At 43.9% G+C, this 18275-nt stretch overlaps 1 protein-coding gene and 1 long non-coding RNA gene across 2 annotated transcripts in view; both read left to right on the forward strand.

The window, feature by feature from the left end:
- LOC113949970 overlaps positions 1 to 2345 on the forward strand; it is a 34943-nt gene extending 32598 nt beyond the window's left edge. The window contains exon 6 of the long non-coding RNA XR_003528622.1: positions 18 to 2345. This is a non-coding gene — a long non-coding RNA (uncharacterized LOC113949970). The remainder of the gene's footprint in view (positions 1 to 17) is intronic.
- A 512-nt stretch (positions 2346 to 2857) lies between these two features.
- Positions 2858 to 18275, forward strand: part of RNF11 (ring finger protein 11) — a 30478-nt gene continuing 15060 nt past the window's right edge. The window contains exon 1 of the mRNA XM_027649193.1: positions 2858 to 3364. Within this exon, the coding sequence (XP_027504994.1) occupies positions 3242 to 3364 (123 nt within the window). The 5' untranslated portion in view covers positions 2858 to 3241. The remainder of the gene's footprint in view (positions 3365 to 18275) is intronic.

The raw sequence follows: 18275 nt of genomic DNA on the forward strand, positions 1-18275 counted from the left end.
TCTTTCCTCCTCTGTAGAGTCATATTAAGGCTCTAGAAAACCAAGTCTGATAACTACTTGTTCCCCAAACTAAGGAGAGGAAGTAAAAACCAGAGAGAACTGAAGTAATCAGTTAAACTGTCCCATGGTTCCGCTAGAACAAAGAAACTGTGCTCATAAATCACATCCTCTAATAAAAAAAAAGGAGACCATACAGACTACTTGTGAGCTTCCAAATCTGTATGGAACAAGGACCTCCTGCAGCATGGACAGCTCATAAACCAGGATCTATTTTGGTTTGGCCTATACTCTGTTTGGTCCAGTCACCTCTACTATTCTGCACATGCAAGGATCTGTATCTGTTTCCACAAAGCAGATCCCTCTGAACAGCCTCTGTGCTTACCAGTATTATCTACAAAGAGCAGGTACAGTGAAGTCTGCCAGGTCTGTTCAATCTCCTTCAACTAAGGAATGGTGAAAACATCTCATGTGTTCTCTGGACAAAAGCCTCCCATCAACTGCTTATTGAGCAATAAGGACAACTGACCTCTACCTTGACAAGCTCTTCAGCTGCTTTCTTGTCCCCAGCCTGCAAAAGAAGGTATCAAAAGGAGAAGGCTGACAGCCACACCATAGCATACGCAGGGATATTTAAAAATAACATTTGTGAACACAAGAATGTTTCCATTTTCCATTTTCTGGACCGCTGTACAATTTTTGAACTGGTGATGCAAAGCCATTATTAACAACCTACCTGACATAACAGGAGTGAACAGCCTAGAAAACCAGTGGCTTCAACCATCCCTACTTCCAAGAATCCAGGCATGACTGGTAGTCAGAGCTCTCACAGGTGCAGTCTGTTGTATTGCAAAGACAAATGTGAACTGCTGCTTCCTCTTTGGTCTCTGTGAGTCTGCCATGAAAAGGAGATCTCTTCTGGCACTTAACAAGTCTTCATTTTTTAAATGTGCCCAGATTTCAAGTGAACACCCTGTACCTACCAATGAGAAAGTTTTAACTGGGTTTAGCAGTTATTCCTTTTGGAGATCTGCCTCAAGGTAAATAAATGCAACGTCTATACCACGGGACCCAGAGCATATCCCATCTATGTGCTGACTGTGTATTATGATGAGACCAAGGACCCATGTTTGCACTCTGGTTTCCAAAGAAAGGAAATCTCGGCATGTCAGCCAGCAGGGAGGCACCATATGCTCCCACAGGACCTCCTCAGATCAGGACTCCAAGCCACAGTGTGGCACATGCCTGTGGTCTACACTGAGCTACACCAATGACACAGGCCAAAGCCTCACAGAGAGAACAAAATATGAAATGTCATCTGAAATAAAGAAGTCTTTCTAGTTGCCCATAATCTCATTCCCAATGTTGCCACTGCACAACTGAAAATACCAACTGAAAATACAACTGAAAATAGCGCTGGATTTTCACCACCAGGTTCTCACAGCAAACAGTTCTGACATTGCCTTAACCTTGAAACCAAGACTGGGTGAGGCTGAATCCTCTCCAACAACTGCTTGCCCAATTTTGTTAAACCAAGCCAGCAGAGTCATAGGATAAACACACAAATGAGCAAGTCAAGTAAAACAGTCATTATTTACAGCAGCAACGCGCCATTGCAAAGCTTCTTTATCTTGAGCAACACTCACAATTCCTGCACCATTTTCAGTTTCAGTTTCCTAGAAAAGCCTGAAACTGTGTTTGAACACCATAAATGGCAGCAATGACAGATTTTGCACTGTGGTTGTTTAGCTAATCTGTTGATAAGCAGCAAAACAAAACTCCCTAAACAGCAAGAAAATGAAATCTCCAAGAAAGAACTTATATGGATAATCAGCAAAAAGTCTGTTCCCAGACTGACGTCCACCAGCAAAGATTGTGGAGCCAAACTTGTCACTGTGAGTAGATACTCTGACCCAGATAGGAGGTCTGGTGCAAAGCGGGGCCAACCTGTATCAGCAGAGAACTTGTTGATAAGAAGCAGCCACACTGCACGGCTTTACAGACAGAACTTTCCAGCTGGTCTGCACCAAATTTGCTTCACTTTAAAAAATACTTCAGTTTAAAAAATGGATTTTAAAATATTTTCCATGGCATGGATCTGAAAGCCAAAGAGGGATTTTGAAGAACCATCACAGACAATAAAGCTGGAAAGAACATCTATAGGATCATCCTGTACGGACCATTCCCCTCTGTGTGGGTCAGGGCTGGCAAACCAACAGTCACGTAGGGGCATTCGCTTTCCTGAAACGTGCATTTATCTGTACTTACCTATATTTATGTGCAAGTGTGAATACGTTTTTTCAGAAAGAAAAGGAGCTAAATACATAGTTTATATTAGTATCTGCTAATCACGTGAAAAGCCTCTAGAAACGCAAAAGCGAGACAAGTGACAGCCGCTGGTTTTGCTCCACACTGGGGCTCAGTGCCCCGTCCCTACACTGGCCTGTGCCCACTGGGGTCACGCCAGCGATCAGCACAGGGATTCCCTGCCCGGGAACCCACTCGCGGGGGAACCCTTGGGAAGGTCCCTCGGCCTCGCACAACCCACCCCCAGCCGGGGCGGGCCGGGTGGTGCGGGGGTCCCCGCGGCCGCCACGGAGGAGCCGCCCCGCCTCGTCCCGTGTTTTCCCGTCCTGTCCCGTCCCGCCGGGCCCGAGCGGCCGCTGGCTCCGCCATGGCCGGAACACAAACAAACACCGCGCTCGGGGGCGGGGCGAAGCGGCTCCCACCATTTTGGGGCCGGGGGAGCCCAGCGGGCGGCCGGGTTCCCTCACTCCCGTCCCGCCTCGTCCCGCCGGGGGCGGGCAGGGCTGTCCCCGCCGCGGGGCCGGGCGGGGGGCGCGGAGCGGAGCGGGGGCCCCGCGGCTGCTCCCGGGGCCCGGCGGGGAGGGGTGAGAGGAGGAGCCAGGGCGGCCCGTGCGACAGAGCCCAGTGCGCAGGGAGCTGGTGACCGGGAAGCAGAACCGCGCCGAGCTGTCGCGGGGCGGGCAGACCCTCTGGAGCCCGCTGCCCCACGGGGGGTGGGAGGCCCGTCCTGCCGCCCCCCCGGCTCGGGGGTCGGGGCGGCTGCGGAGCGGAGCGGGAGGCGGCCGAGCGGTGCTGCTAAGCCGCTTAGGGCCGGGGCTGGCATGAGCCTCCCCGGCGGGGCGGCTGCGGGCTGTGCGCTGCGGCGGGGAGGCTGAGGGCGCGGATCCGCCGCCGGCGCGGGGGGAGGCGGAGCGGGGGCCGCGCTCCCCGGGGGAAGATGGGGAACTGCCTCAAGTCCCCCACCTCGGATGACATCTCGCTGCTCCACGAGTCCCAGTCGGACCGAGCCAGCTACGGGGACGGGGCTGAGCCGGATCAGGAGCCGCCGCCGCCATATCAGGTAGGGCAGGGAGCGGGGCGGGGGTGCCGGGGCACGGCGGGGGGCGCGGGGGCCGCTCTCCCCCGGCGGGGGCCGGACCGCGGCGCAGCGGGGCCGTCGTCTCCCCGTCGTCTCCCCGCCGCCTTTCCTCCAGCGCTGGGCGGCCCGAACCTCTCCCTTTCCGCCCGCACGTAGCGCGGGGGAAGGCGCTTTGTCTCGGCCGCTCCGGCCGCTCCGGGCGGGCGGGAGGCGCAGGGCAGGGGCCGCCCGGCCGGGGCCGCGTCCTTTGTTGCCGCCGGCGGTGACATCACCGTCTGGCGCGGGGGACGCCCCGGGACGGGACCGCGGGCCCTGCCCGGGCTTTGTCCGGGCCCGCTCGCTCCGCACCCGTATTTTTAGCTGCATCTGATCCCCAGTAACTCGCTCCCCCAGCGCCGGGGATCTTGTTTCCCTCCGTCCTGTGTCGCACGGGAGGGGAAGTGTTTCCCATTGTTCGGGGTTTTTTTCTTGTCTCAGAGAGAATCTGTTAATTTACATCTTGGTGACGAATCAGGGAGAAAGAAGAGAAAGGCCGGGTATTTGCTTTGATGGCTTTGCTGACAGCGGAGGGTAACGCTGATGTGGAGGGGGGATGGCGTTGGTGTGAAAGCGCCTGGAAGGGATGGACACGGAGAGGGAACCTGAACTTGGGATTGCACTTGTCTGCTCCCTTTGATCTCCACCTACAGAAATGTGTATTGACCCGAACGAGCCGTCTACAGCACTGAAAAATGAAAACCATTCCGTGATATAACTGCACATTCTGTTCGAGTTTTGAAAAGTATTTTCCTGTGTGGGATAATAGCACACATTCCAGAGAAATCCATAGAAACGACAGTCAAGACACAAATTCTGGGGGGGGTGACTCGGGAGCTGTACGTTTTCTAGGATGGGAGTCACTCCGTAGTTGCAGACCCTGATGTATAATTAACAAAATTGCAGGAAGTATTTAGCCGGACAGACGTGATACTTCAGCAAGTTCAAGAATTACACCCTGATAGGAGCCCCGTAAGTGCTGAAGAGAAGCCCGACATGTAGCAGCCCTTGCCGGTGCCCTGAAGCTGCACTGGTGTTGTCTCGGCAGTGTGTCCCTATTTGTTTTGTGCTGAATATTAGAATAAATTCTGTGATGTGAGGAATTTTTTCTTCTCTCTTCTGAACTGCTTCTGCTGAAGTCCAGTGAATAAAAAGTGCTTGCTGGCAGATATAAGTTTTTTTTAAAGCTCATGTGGTTCTCAGTTACGCCTGAATTGTCCATGAGGTTTCGGAATGCATTGAATTTTTGTCAAATCAGCATAAAAGTTTGTGCAGTTTATTGCATTTATATCTGTGATTCTAGGAAGACTTATGGAGTTTTTTGGGTTTTTTCTCCCTTTGAAAACAATATGTTAGCTCTTGTAAGAGTCACAAATCAAGCCTGTGCCTTATGCAGGCCTTCTTGTGTGGATGTCAGTGTAGGTAATGAATCTTCCTGTCATCAGAGGTTTTTAAAATTTTTTCTTGATGAAGAACTCGTTCATAAGTGTGGATGGTTGGCTGAGAACACGATAAAGAGTAAAATAAATGAACCTGCAGGTGTCTACTCTCGAGTAAGTATTCATAGCAAAACTTCCCTCACTTGAATAGAGCTGTGTAGCATCAGGTGATGAGCCCACAGGCACTTGCTGTCTCAGACATTGCTGGCTGTCTTGAAAGCTCCTCCACTGATCCTAGCAGTTTTCGTGTCTCACAGTCAAAGCCAAAGGTACCCTTTCCACAGATTTTGAACCACCATGGTTAGTGATTTTTAAAAAAAGAAGAAAAAAAGAATACCTACAGTATTATGCAGTGTTTCATGCACTTCGAGTTTGAGGGGATTTATGTTTTTAAATTGTTTACTGTTTACCAGATGTGCAAAAACTCCAAATACGAAAAATTCCTGATGCTCCGTGATTGCTGTGGTGCTAGCCATAGGTCACTCATTTTTACTCATTTTTACTTTCAAGCCATAGGTCACTCATTTTTTACTTTACAATCAAGCTTAGATTCAGTGTTAGAGATGGGAATTTAGGAGTTTTGTCCTTGTTTTGGATAATTGATTCTTTTACAGTGTCTTATCCAGAATTAGTGTATAATACATAGACATTAGGAATGAAAGGAAGGAAGAGTACACAACAAATTTGAAAACTTGCTTGTGGCAAGCCTCAAGAAACTGGAAGGTGAACAGTTTTAAAGCTAGTTGCTGAAAAGTCAGCTGTAAAATGGACATCGTTTAGAAGGGACTAAAAACTGGTATGTTTGCTTCTCTTGGGTTTGCAGCAAGGATGTGTCAACTTCCTGAATAGCTCTTGCAGGGTTTACAGACTAAAGGAGGCTTGTTGGGTGAAGAAACACAGTTGTAGAAGATGGCTTCTGTGTCTCTTGTAACTAACTTCTGTATTATTTTGACATATAAAATAGTTTTTCACCTCCTGCCATGATTTTTATTTAGCTGCTGATTTCCAGCTGCAAAATGCACCCCCAGTAATAATTTCAGAACTGCATGTCAAATTTCTTTAATCAGTGAGTGCTGTTGAACTGGCTGTGTAAAATTCCTGCTTCCAAAAGTGAGATAGAAGATTGGACTGACAGTATGGATACACAGGATAACAGGGAATAACTTCTATTTAGAGGCTCTGCAAATACCTGTCTCTTGGTTTCTGTGGCAGTATGTGTTATAAGCTACAGCAGAAATGCCTCAGAGAGGAAGCATCTTTTTAAACAGGTGTCTGAGTTAATGATAAAGTGGCCCATTAAAGCATCAGATATTTTCCAGTGCATTGAGCTTAACAGCTAACATGGGAAATAATTAAAACACACCAAAAAAAGAGTGTGTTTTTGTGGTGGGGGGGAAAGGAAGTGATTTCAAGAGTGGACCAGCATTTTCGTAGACGGTTGCTAATTTTGAATGCCTCCATTTTAGAACCCAGAAATTACAACTGTTTTTCTAAGCTCTAAGAACATGCAGCTCCATTTTTAACCAGTGAATCTGCGATTAGGAAAGAGTTAGCTTTGGTTTTATTTTTTCTCAAGTTGTCAAAATTGAGTATGCTTTCAAGTTTGTTTTCCTTTTTAGTGTATGAGTTCTTCACCATCTGTTGGCAATATGCCTTCTGCTGTTTTTCCATACAAGTTTAATGTTTTTTCCTAGTTTCTCTTACTTTTAGTAGTTCTTCTCAAAGGCTTTATTTTGCAGAACAGATGTGTCCCTTTTCTTAATCCTTGTCTCCGGTTTGTGTTCTTAAATAGTTCCCTAATAGCTGCAGGAAATAATTTACCAGTTTGTTACATTTTGAAATTTTTACACAGTAAAGTAGATGCTTTACATCTTTTCTCCCGAAGTTTCTAAAACTGTGGACAAAATACACCGCAGTCTTCTAAAAAAATGTTTAGCACTTGCTAAATTAATAAGTTGACAGCATGAGAGATAAGCACAAGTTCTTGGTGTTGATGCTAAACTCATAAAAGCACATTTGATATGTTGATGTGGCAGATAGATTCATAATATATTTTTTTACCCTTTACCTGAAGAGATAGAGAGCACCCCCCGTACTCAGTACTTCCCTGTGTTTTACAGGCTCAGATAAAATGCTTCAGTGGATCTAGTGGATTTTTTTTTTTTTATTTGGAGGGATTAATTTAAAACCTTTTGGCCTGGATACTCATTTGATTAGGCTGTAGGCACAAAATGAGACGAGATCACAAACATGAGCTTAACCCAGTGCTGTGCTCCCATAATCTTCCAAAAGCTGTTGGGGACAGCAGGTTTTGAAAGCACAATTTAGGGATGTCTCATGGCTTCTCTGTAACTGAGGTTACTGCAATAGCCTCCCTGTGCCTCCTCTGTTAACTGAGTGTCACCTGAACACATTGTACATGTGTCCCCATCCACCTGTCTTGTTGTGCTTCATTCCAGCTGTCCCCCATTCAGGGAGGTGGCACATCAGCCTGTCATGACAGTGCTCTGGAGAGGCTGAAGAAGTCCTCAGTTTGAACAGTCAGAGAATTTCCTTGAAATAGTCCACTGCATTTCTGTGTGAAACTTGCCCCGTGGATGGATGTATTGGTTGTCTTTTGCTCAACAGAGAAGCTTTTGTTATGCTCTCATCACGACTTAGGTAATATGTTACATCGGTGTTCTGATGCTGTCTTTTCAAAGGCATGGTAATTAATATAATTAAAAGTTGCAAGCCAGATTAATTCTGATCTAGGAGTTGCACCCATTTATAGAAACATCTGTACAAAAATTCTCTTTGGCCCCAGCTGAGATGATTTATCGTCCGTGATTGTGTGTATTGTATAAGAAGCAAGACTGTGGTAGTGTAAAGTTACAGTCTTGACATGGAGTGGTTGTGTGAAGCTGGAACTGTTAGTGTATGTTGGAACAGCATAAAAGGGGAAAAGATGGCATGGGAAAACATTACATACAGAAAGATATCCATGAAAAAAAGCAAACCCACTTGTAAGTTTATGTTCATAGAAGTGAAAGGAGTGTATTTTAAAATTGTCTGTGCAGGTCTTGCTCTTTTTTCTGCTTATCCTCCACATCTTGCTGATGACATGTATGAATTACAGTTGCGTTTGTGGACGTGAACTGAAATACCACTCCAGTCCACAGTTCCTTAATCTGGTGGAAACTTCAAAGGGCTTCAAAGGAGAGTGTGTCTTTGTTAGTGTGTTGCTGGCTGGTGCCTTCTGGCAGTAGTCCCTGGTGGAGATCAGCTTCAGTGAGGAGAGAAAGTGATGGAGGAGCTGAAGTTGAGAGTTTGCTGCATGAATAAGAAATGGTAGAGTAAGCCAGGGATGTTTTGTACTTCTCGTCAAGGATATGATTGCTTAAACGCCCTTATATAACTCATTCTCAGAAATGAACAAGTGCTGTAGTAGTATTCTGGAATAATATTTCTACCTGTGAAAGGCCAAGCACTAAGGGATAAAGTCACTCCTAAATATTTAGGATACAATTTGCACACCTGCATTCAGAAAACACATTAACGCTCCGTGTCTTGTGCTGCAGGTCTGCTAAATTATTTATATGTGCAAAGCAATAATAATAATTTTTTTTAATATCAGTGTAGGGATATAATGAAATATATGTATTATGAAAGTCACTGTAATTACACTCAGGATTATTTGGTAAATGCGCAATATGCCACGACACTTCCTACTCCTTCAAGGGCTCAGCAAGAACTTAGCAAGCTGCCTAGAGAATTGTATTGCTGGTCATCAGTCCTAGGTGGAAAGTTTCTTGAGGGTGCTAAGTCTAAACTTCCTTTCTAGACAACAGGAAATGCCCCAAACTGTTCACCTGTGTTTCCTGTCTCAGTGCATACTGGTTTCAGTGTAGCCTGCCAGGCTGGTTGATTGATGCTGTCTTCCATTTTGCTAGTGTAAAAAGCTGGTGGGGCAGAGAGAGAAGAGAGAAAGGAAGGCAGACGTGAAAATAAAGGATACCAGATGGTATTACAGAATTAGATAACTTTAATCTTGAAAATACCCATTCATAGACTGTTTTAATGAATATTTGTTGAATATTTTACTTTTTTACTCGCTTAAAATAGATTTTAAACTACATTTGGTTAAAAATACGTGTTAGACATGGCTAGAGGAAATGAGAAGAGTATGCTGAAGTTTAAGTTCTCTGTGTTATCATCTACCTTATAAAATTAGAGTCAGTTTCTAGACTCACTGTTGTTGAGCTGGCAGTAGGTAAAGATCTGTTCCTAACCATTCTGTCTAGAAGATTTTCCAAGAGGGATTTTGAAAAGGAGAGAATATAATCACATTTGACAGAGTACTGCTTTCTGCTTTACGTGGATTTCTGCAAGAAGTGTCTTAAGTTGGATCAAGATGCTGTACAGTTCTGTCCCTGTCTTCCTGTATCCCTGATCATCACTTCAACAAAGGAAGAAAGCTCAGCTTAATGAGCACTTCTGCAGACCCTGGTAATGTTTGTAGTCAAACTGGTTGTAGTCAAGAAACCAAAAATAACACCACTTGCTTATGACAGACTTGTGTCTTCCAGTCTTTGTGCTCATCCTTGTTTTTGCCTCCCCATATACACAAGAAGAGAAACGTATTTGTATTTTGAAGAAGTAGTGGTCTGTGGACTAGACTAAAGCAAATCAGCCATGACTTTTCTGTGAGCTAATGAAACAGTTTCTAAGAGACCAAAGAATTACAAAATGAGCAGATTTTTAGGGTTGTCATGGCTGAGTTAGAATAGAACCTTTTCAGGGGAAAAAGCTGGAGTCACCATGCTCTGACTCTAAAAGGCAAAGCAAGCTTCGATCTCGATTTAGACCACAAGAGAAATTTGCCCTGACATTGTGAAGGTCTCAGAAGCAAAGATGTGCCTTGTTTCTAAAGGTAGGATGTGTATTTGTAGAAGATGCTGTCTTGTTCTGCCAGCCTCTTGGGCAGCCATAGCAGTGACATGTCTCAGCAGAGCTAGAGTTGTGTAACTGCTTGCTGGACAAAACTGCGCTTCAACGAAAAACAACCCCAGCCCCAAAACTAAACAAAATCCACCAAAAAACCCCACTCTAGCCCTAGCATAAGCCATCATCATCCTTGCTTAATGTCTTCTGTTTGTAACCTTAGCAGATCACTTTAGTTTCTTCACTGTAAAATGAGGAGTAAAGAAGTAATGAAGTTTATCTTTAGTGCAGGCATGCTTTGTAATTTAATTCGTGTTTGTAAAGTGTTCCATGGTAATTTGATTTTAATAAAGTAATATTCCTCCATTATAGAATGAACCTCTGCAGAAATTTATGACAAACCTGCTGCTGTAGAGAGGGAGTTTCATCAGAAGATCTGTTTAAGGCAGTAGATAAGTCTCCTAAAATCTGTTTTGGAATCTGATAGTTCAGCGTTTATTTGGCAGCCTGTGTTCCAGATGCTCCATTACTAGGAATGAAGGGGCTGTGGAGATGGTAATAAGAAATCTTGCCTAATCAGGATGATGAATCTTTGCTATGCTGGGAGATTGTGCATTCTTTTGGGCAAGCCAACCCAAACATGCAATACCGCCCTCCCCAAACTCTAGGACCACCATGCATTTAGGAAGCTCCTCTGCTTCCCGTATGTACCGCTGCTTCATTTCTGGGATCAGCTGTTGCTGGCTGTACATCTGGAGTCAGTTTCTGAACCACAGAAAACAAACTAGTTTTATGTTTTGAAGAGATAAGGATCTGTAGAATGGACTAAAGCAAATCAACCGTGACTTTCCTATGAACTAATGAAACAATTTCCAAGAGACCAAACAGTTACAGAGTTGATTATTTTATTTACCAGCCCCTCCATAGAAATCTGCCAACCGCTCTGTTTCTCATCAGCGAAGAAGAAAGTCAGAATGCCGGTGGCATAAAAGCTGCTGGGCCACGATGCACGCGCGGTGACACGGACAAACAGCAGATGCGTGCAGCAACTGGAGGAGGAGATAAAAGGACCGTCCTTCCAACCGCAGTTGCGTCAGCCAAATCACAACCAGCTGGTTTATTGCACCGGGCATTTCTGCTGACCCGCCGCAGCGCTCACGCCTGCGCTCTGCTTCGCGCGGGAGCGCGCACACGCACCCTCTGTCAAAGGCTGGGCTCCTTTTTGAGCCTTCTCATCCCGCCTCTGTTTTTAGCCACTGGTTTAGTCGAGGGATGATGTAGACCTGAGGTGCCTGGGGGAGGACTGAAGCTGTTGGAAGAATGAGAGAAACTGTGACTCAGGAAATTCAGTTCCTCCCTTAGCGCCAGCATGCAGTGACGAACGTGCAGACTATTATCCTCGCAATACTGAAGCCTGTTTCCCTCAGTTGTATTTTTTGGACAGTGGAGTGCCCTCTGTGTACTCTAGTCTGCTTTTTACTCAGATAGAGTAATTCGTATTTCTAGAGGCAGTTGTATTTCTAGGTTGAAGAGAAGTCCTTGTACTCCAAGGCCAAATGCCCCATGAATTGGTCCTCGTCCTCAGTCAAAGACAAGTCTCAGCTGGCAGACAATGCTGAGTTTTCCAGAGCTTGGGATTGTAGCTAACCCATATGCCAGTAGAGTTTGGACTGCTAGGAGAGGTCCTAGAAGCATCAAGGAAAAGGAAACGCCTGGTTTATGACTAATAAAATTCAGTGAATCTGCGTGACTATCCAGTTGTAAGCAAAAAATCAGTCAGTCAGGGCTGGTTTGGACAAAAGCAAGGAATTGGCTATCCTGCAGCCATGATCAAAACTATTACATTTACCAGATGCTGCCAGTTTCTAATCTTTGTCATGGACAAACTGCTTTAGAAAAAAAAAAAGTTTGACTAGAATATACCCCAGAGATATATCTGTGACATTTGTACTGTCCAAGTATATATAGCTCTGTAGAGACTGTAAGGTTTCCCTGTAGTCCTCACCACTATCACTCTGTGTGGCTCTCCTGATGATTTGTATACAAGCTCTAGCCAGAAGGAAATGGAGCAATATTTATCTGTATTTACTGCCATGAGATGCATCTTGGTAGTGGGGATACAAATCTTTTATGACTCAGTGTGCGAACATTGCAGAATTGGATGAGGTTGGGTGCTCTTGCCCTTTCTGTTTCAGAGCTGTGGGAGGCTTATCTAAGAGATCAAAGTGCATCAGACTCCATTATTTCAGTATCTATGGGACAGTATAATGCATGAATACTCTGGGACGATGCCTGTGTCTGACTTTTATTCATCACTGTAATTAAAGCCAGATACAGAGCTTGTTCTGTGCACTGAACATTAATCACAGTGTTTTATTAACATGGTTGTCGAAATCTTTAATTCAGACATAGTATAATTTTGCAGCATAGATTAAGACCAGTATTTATTTTGTCTGAATACATAAATTTTATTTAAAGTTCAGAAAGAGAAGTGATTGCTCTCAGGTTTTGAACAAACGAGTGCAAGCGTTGCTTGATTACAGATGTACCAAACTGCTAAACTGGTTTGGTCTGTACTGTTGCTTAACAGAAAGCAGTGAACTGCTGCATTCAGTGGAAAATACATAAAAGGCTCAGCAAACCAATGCTCTAAATTCAGATTTAGTTAAGATGCTGAAATTAATATTTTAACAGTTGTAGACTTTATTTTATGCTCTATGATAGTACTTACTTAATTGCCATTGCCATTCTGATGTTTTGGGATTTCCCTTGGTTGTTTAAGTATTATGATTTTTATTGCAGTTGCATCCATATATCTTCAGTTTAGCTTATGAAATATAACTAAGTCATTGCTTTAGTGTTTGCTTCACAGAGTTCTGTAATATTATATCTGTATATTTGGAGACCTTGAGGCAGTTGTGGGTTGTCCCATGGAGAATGGCGTCCTTGAAAGTATATTACTCTTCTTGGAAAGGAGTAGTATCACTTAAAGCAAAAATACTCACTTTAACTGTTAATTCTTTTCTAGGTTAGTTCTTTTTCACCTCGTAGTTCCTGGCTCTCTGAGGCTCTGTGGGCTGTTTTGACTGTGCTCACAAAAGCTAATGAAATCCCATCTGTAGTCATTAAACTGAAATACAGGTCCACAGCTCTACTTGACAATTTTTAGGGGTCTGCTGATCAGCAACTGGTAAGGAGCACTGCATGAATAGTGTCACTCTAAGGTCTGTCCTGAGCTGAGAAAACTCTTCCTGCCCTGCTCTCCAAGGCACATCGCTTCAGCTAATGGCTTTTGTGATGCTGCAGTGGCTGAGCTGAGGTAGATGATGGCCTTTGGCCCAAACATGAGTGAGATGCTCGGCTGCTCTCCCACTCTGTCCTTGATTGGAAGTGGCAATGTGGTACTTAATCCATCAGAGTGGGTTCATACGATAACTTGCCTGGAGCTGTGCTGGGTTGTTTATAATCCTTCCAGTCAGTCATCTGTAAGAACCACAAATGAGATACAAGGAGGGATTTTACATTATGTCTGAATTTAGACAAGCTCTCTGAAATTTCTAAGACCTGAAGTAGTATTTATTCTACTGTGTGGCTAAGCTACTGAAAGTAAGCTTTCCAAAGAATGCCCATTCCTTCTGTAAATATAACGGGTTTCTCAATTTATAGTAAATGGAGTCAGGGTTTAAGAGAGACAATGTTTAATGACAAGTTTTGTTTTTAAAAATCCTTTAGGAAAGAAAAAGTACTATCTACACAAAATTACATGCTCCAAGTAATCTTTTTTTTCCTCTAGAAACTATGTTCTTGTTAAGTGAGTAACCTGTTTTTTCCTACCTCCCAGAAGAAGCAAGATGACCTAGATCTAGAGCTTTCTGGGAAAAAGTTCACTTCACCCTATATATAGCTTCTCCTGAACTGTCTTTATGTAGCTGTCACCTACTCTGAGCTGATGAACTGAAGAGAAAGGAGCTGTAGTTTTAGGCTGAGGTAGGAAAGGAGGGTGTTTTATCCTTCCTCTTTTTTGGGGGTCTGTTAAATAACGTTGTATGCACGTGCCACTGGCTGAATTCCAGCCTGGTGAAGGCTAGACTTCCCAACTGTAGCATAGAGAAGTTCGTGTCTCTGGGTCTCCTCAGTGTGCTGCAGCTGAATAATAACCAGTTACCTCTGGGTTAACAAGTATATTGGATCCTGCCTCTGTGCCAGCAGCAGTTTCTGCAGAACGTGATATCCTGGGGTCAGTGTGTTCTTTGCTCTGGTCAGATCCTGCATTTGGAGATACCGCCAAGCAGCACTGCTGGCACAGTGGTGTTTTTACTGGAAAACAAAACCTGGGAAAATGGTAGTAACAACTACATAAGAGATGCTACCAAACAGGGTGTTGGTGTTGAGGGATCAGGCAAATGTTTCCAGCTCGGGGTGATGAGTCAAACAGTGAGCTGTACCGTAGGCTGAGGGAAATGGATCCGTCGCTTTGTCAGTAAGGCATTTTTTTTAAGGTACAGGAGAGTTTATCTGAGTGCATCAGCAACTTAAGCGTTTTGGGCTTCTGTAGGCTTTCTGAGGAGAGAAGGGTACTTTCCAAGTCCCTAAAGAAAGTGCCACTGCCTACCACCAGCACATACTCCTCTCCTGGGGCCTTCGCCACGCCGGGGATGGTGACAGTGGAACTTGTTGGTGCTCCTGTGGTGGGCTGTGTACACCTCTGGCACGTGGAGAAAACAGCATCTGCATTCACTTAAACTGATGGCAGGATCCTGTTCCAGCACTTAAAGATAATTGCTTCAACAGGCCCTGCTCAGGAATGAAGGGAGCTGAGGCCAAAGGAGAGGCTCAGGGGCTATGCTATCTCTGTTCAGCAGAACCACTAGCTGAACCCAGGCAGAAATGTGGTGTGCCTCGTGATCAGCATTGTGTGTGTCTGTGTTTCTGGGGCAAGGAGATCTGATCTAACTATCCACTGCAACCAGAAGGAATTGCTTTGCTTTTCCCTACTGCTTTCCACTTGAAGCCATGTGCTCCCCAGTCACTTCATGGTGACTTTGGTGCTTATCTCATCCCTTGGTGAGTCAGCTCGTGCCATTCAAGTGTCTGAAATGGGTTCTCTTACTATTTTTCCTCCTGTCAGCTTAGTGAACCGAACTGACTTTGTGGTGGAGATTGGATTTATCTGCACTTTTTGCTGTCTATAGATTGCATATTACTTAGTGACATCTGCAGAAAGGTCTAGAGGTATCAGGTATTAGATGTGTGCTGTTACCACCAATACTAGAGAAGGTTTGACTTGCCCATGTTGAAATGAAGGCTACTTAACTGCATATCAGAGCATGCACAGAATGAATATCTGATACTAGCTTTGGCAGTGAGTGCATTTGGGAATGGTCATATGCATGACATGCAGTCTAAAGGTGTCATTTCTAACCTCATTGGGGTGATGGGACATTGCTGCTTCCAGACAAATCTCTCATATAGACAAAACCTTAATTCTTTATTTCTTAAATATACTCCTTCTGGTTTAAAAAAAAAAACAAAAAGGAAACAGAACAAAACATAATAAAAGAATATAGATCTGTCTACTACAATCAGCCTTAAAGAAAGATGCTACTATTTTCTTTTTTAAAGAAGCTTTATTAATGTTACCTAACAGTTCATGAGTAGACTTGGTACATGCAGGAATGGGTGAAGACTTTCACAGACTGTTCATATTGCACAGCAGACTGTGATGTCCCTTGGGACACAACTGACCACAGTAATATCATTGATCTGCTTTGTGGGTGCTGCTCTGCCTCTGTCCTCACACAAACCTCCCAGTTATGACTCCGTGGATGGTTTCCAAAGTCTGAACATAACTTGGCAAGCTTTGTCACTGCTGTTAGGAGTTTGATTACCTTTGTGCATATGTATGGAGGGACTGCCAGTGTCTGTGGCTTTTAATAAAACAACCTCTCTGTTGTCTGAAATGTTTAGAATTAAGAAATCATGGAAGTATGCAAGAGCAGGAGCTGAGCTGGCTGCCTCAATGTGACTGCTCTGTTTTATGTGTTGTGACTCCTTATTCTAGTTTGGCATCTCTTAGAGGAGGCCACTAGTTTCCTATTGAAGCCAGACTTACTCAAAGTAAATTGAGGGACAAAGTCCTGTTTCAGGAAATAAATTTGAGAAGCAAATCTTGCTGCTCCTTCATCCACTTGTGCAGCATTCCCAACAACTCCAGTCCTTGCTGGGGTAGTGCCGTGCTCTTATGTAGCTCAAACCCCCTTGCCCAGTCCCTTTCTGTTCAGTTTTCTGAATTCAGAACCAGTAATGCTGAACTCAAGCAGTAAATACCATCTTTACAGCTTTTTTGGGGTCTTAGAAACTATATTTGGTCAGACTTAATTTTTGTCTTGAAGATCTACCAAAAGAGCCTCCAAAGTGCAGGAGATGGGGCTGCTGGGACAGCGAGGGACACCCTTCCTTTTTTGTCATATTCCACATTTCCAGGGCTGTGGGGCACTGCAAAGCTGTAGAAGTTGTTTTCTGAATGAGATCACTTGCTGCCACTAAGGTCTCCTTGGATTGTTTCACAAAATACACTGGCCCAGTTTCAGTTTGAATACAGTAAACATTTCAGCTGGACAGAATATAACTATTTAAATTAGACCAGTAGCTATTGCTCTTTCTCCTTTAAATAGACTTAGGTAACAGAGAAAACTGAAGTAACGTAAATATGATTTTAAATCATAGTTGCAGAATGGTCACTGTGCTCCAGCAGTAGTGCCTGTGCAATAATCCCATGTACATTTGAGCACTGCTGACCTTACCTTTGCTTGCCATGGGCCAAATCCTCACCAGTGGGGCAGCTGCCTGGTGCTACTAAAGGAAGAGAAGTGGGTTTGTAAAGCTGGAGATTTCAGAATGTGCTAGAACTTCCAGGTAGCATCTTTATATAAAGGTCTTTTTTTCAGCCCTGCCTTCATTCCTGCTTCTACCTGTAGATTGTGCTGCAGGAAACAGGGTTTGACCAAGAACATTTGGTGCTTCCACTGTAGATGTTTTCCACTAGTGGGTTATGAAAAACCCCACTGAGATCAAATCAGAATTGCTAATGGAAAATCGTTTTATCCACAAATGTCTGACATTTAAGGCTTTTGTTTTGTTAGTGTCTTAAACTTTCAGGTGGACACACAGTGTTTGCAGATGTCTATAATAGCTTCAACAAAACAAGGCTCAGATTTAATGAGCATTGTCTTCCATATTTTATTTAAATTAGCTTTGAACTAAATATGACAAGCATTATTGCTAGTTGTTATACATATTAATTTGGATAACAACCCTGTTCTGTACAGTGTTGGAAACTGCATATTAACAAGTGTGTGAATTGGTCTGTTTTCTGATGTCTGAACGAGGGGATATATGGATAGTTCTGTATATGCTTAGTGCAGTTATTTTCTGCAGATCATCCATGATTTTTGAAAGACACTGGTCAAGCTTTGCCCTTTTTTTGATCAGCTGGGAACTAAGGCTCAAGAGCCTATCTCACAATTCTAGATTATTTATGGCCAACCTGCACCTGTTTTTCTTGTACCAAACAGATCTTTAGTTGTTTCTCTGATGTTTACTCTCCTGATTTATTTAGGGATCCTATATCCCTTTCAGCCTTTGTTTTTCTGGGCTAATGCTTCTATTTTTATTGTGTTTATTAGTGGATATGATATTCAAGCAACTTGGTTTTCCTGAAATACAAAATCTGCCTCAACCATAGCCAGTGAAACAAAATAAAAACAACAGCGACAGAAAGGAAATATTAAAATAGGGCTTATTTTAAGTGATGGAGGGATCACCGAGTGAACACTGTGTCTTGCAGTGAATTTTGTCATGTGGACTGATACTAGAAGTCGTAGGCAATATTTTTTCTAAATCTGTAGAACATATAGCTCTAAGGGGCAAGAACCTTTCCATGTGCTGTTGTCCTCTCTCATTGGGGTAAACCATTCCATGACATGTCGAAGATATCTCCAGGAACACTACATGGAATTATAGAAAAAAAATTAGGAGCAGGCCTGTAAGTTATTTCAAGGCTAATTCTGTACAAAGCTCCAGCAGAGCACAGAAATTTTCTTTACCTGGTCTGCCAGTCTGAAATTGCCCCATAGGGTACTTATGGCATTCAGCAGATTTCATTTGATGAACATTGGACTCATTTTTGCCAAAGTTCATGGAGAAAGCCATGCTCAGCTCTTTCCTGCCCCCAAGGAAGCATCTAGAGCTGCCCATCTCCCAGAAGGATCAGTTTATTTCTGCTGCTACTGTGTGACTCAAAACAACAAGTGAAAGAACAAAAAATTGTTTGCTGCAGTAATTTCTACTCGTGTCTTTACTGCACTGGAGAGTCATCCATAAGAAAGGAGGTATCCCAAATAAAGACAGGAATTCAGATTCACCTTGTTATCTTGCCTATTTGGTTCAGAGATCACTCAGCAAATCTTTTGGTGTCTCCAGGGAAGCACATTCCC

The sequence above is a fragment of the Corapipo altera genome, unplaced genomic scaffold, assembly GCF_003945725.1.
Source record: "Corapipo altera isolate COAL_440 unplaced genomic scaffold, ASM394572v1 112, whole genome shotgun sequence".
Classification (NCBI taxonomy): Eukaryota; Metazoa; Chordata; class Aves; order Passeriformes; family Pipridae; genus Corapipo; species Corapipo altera.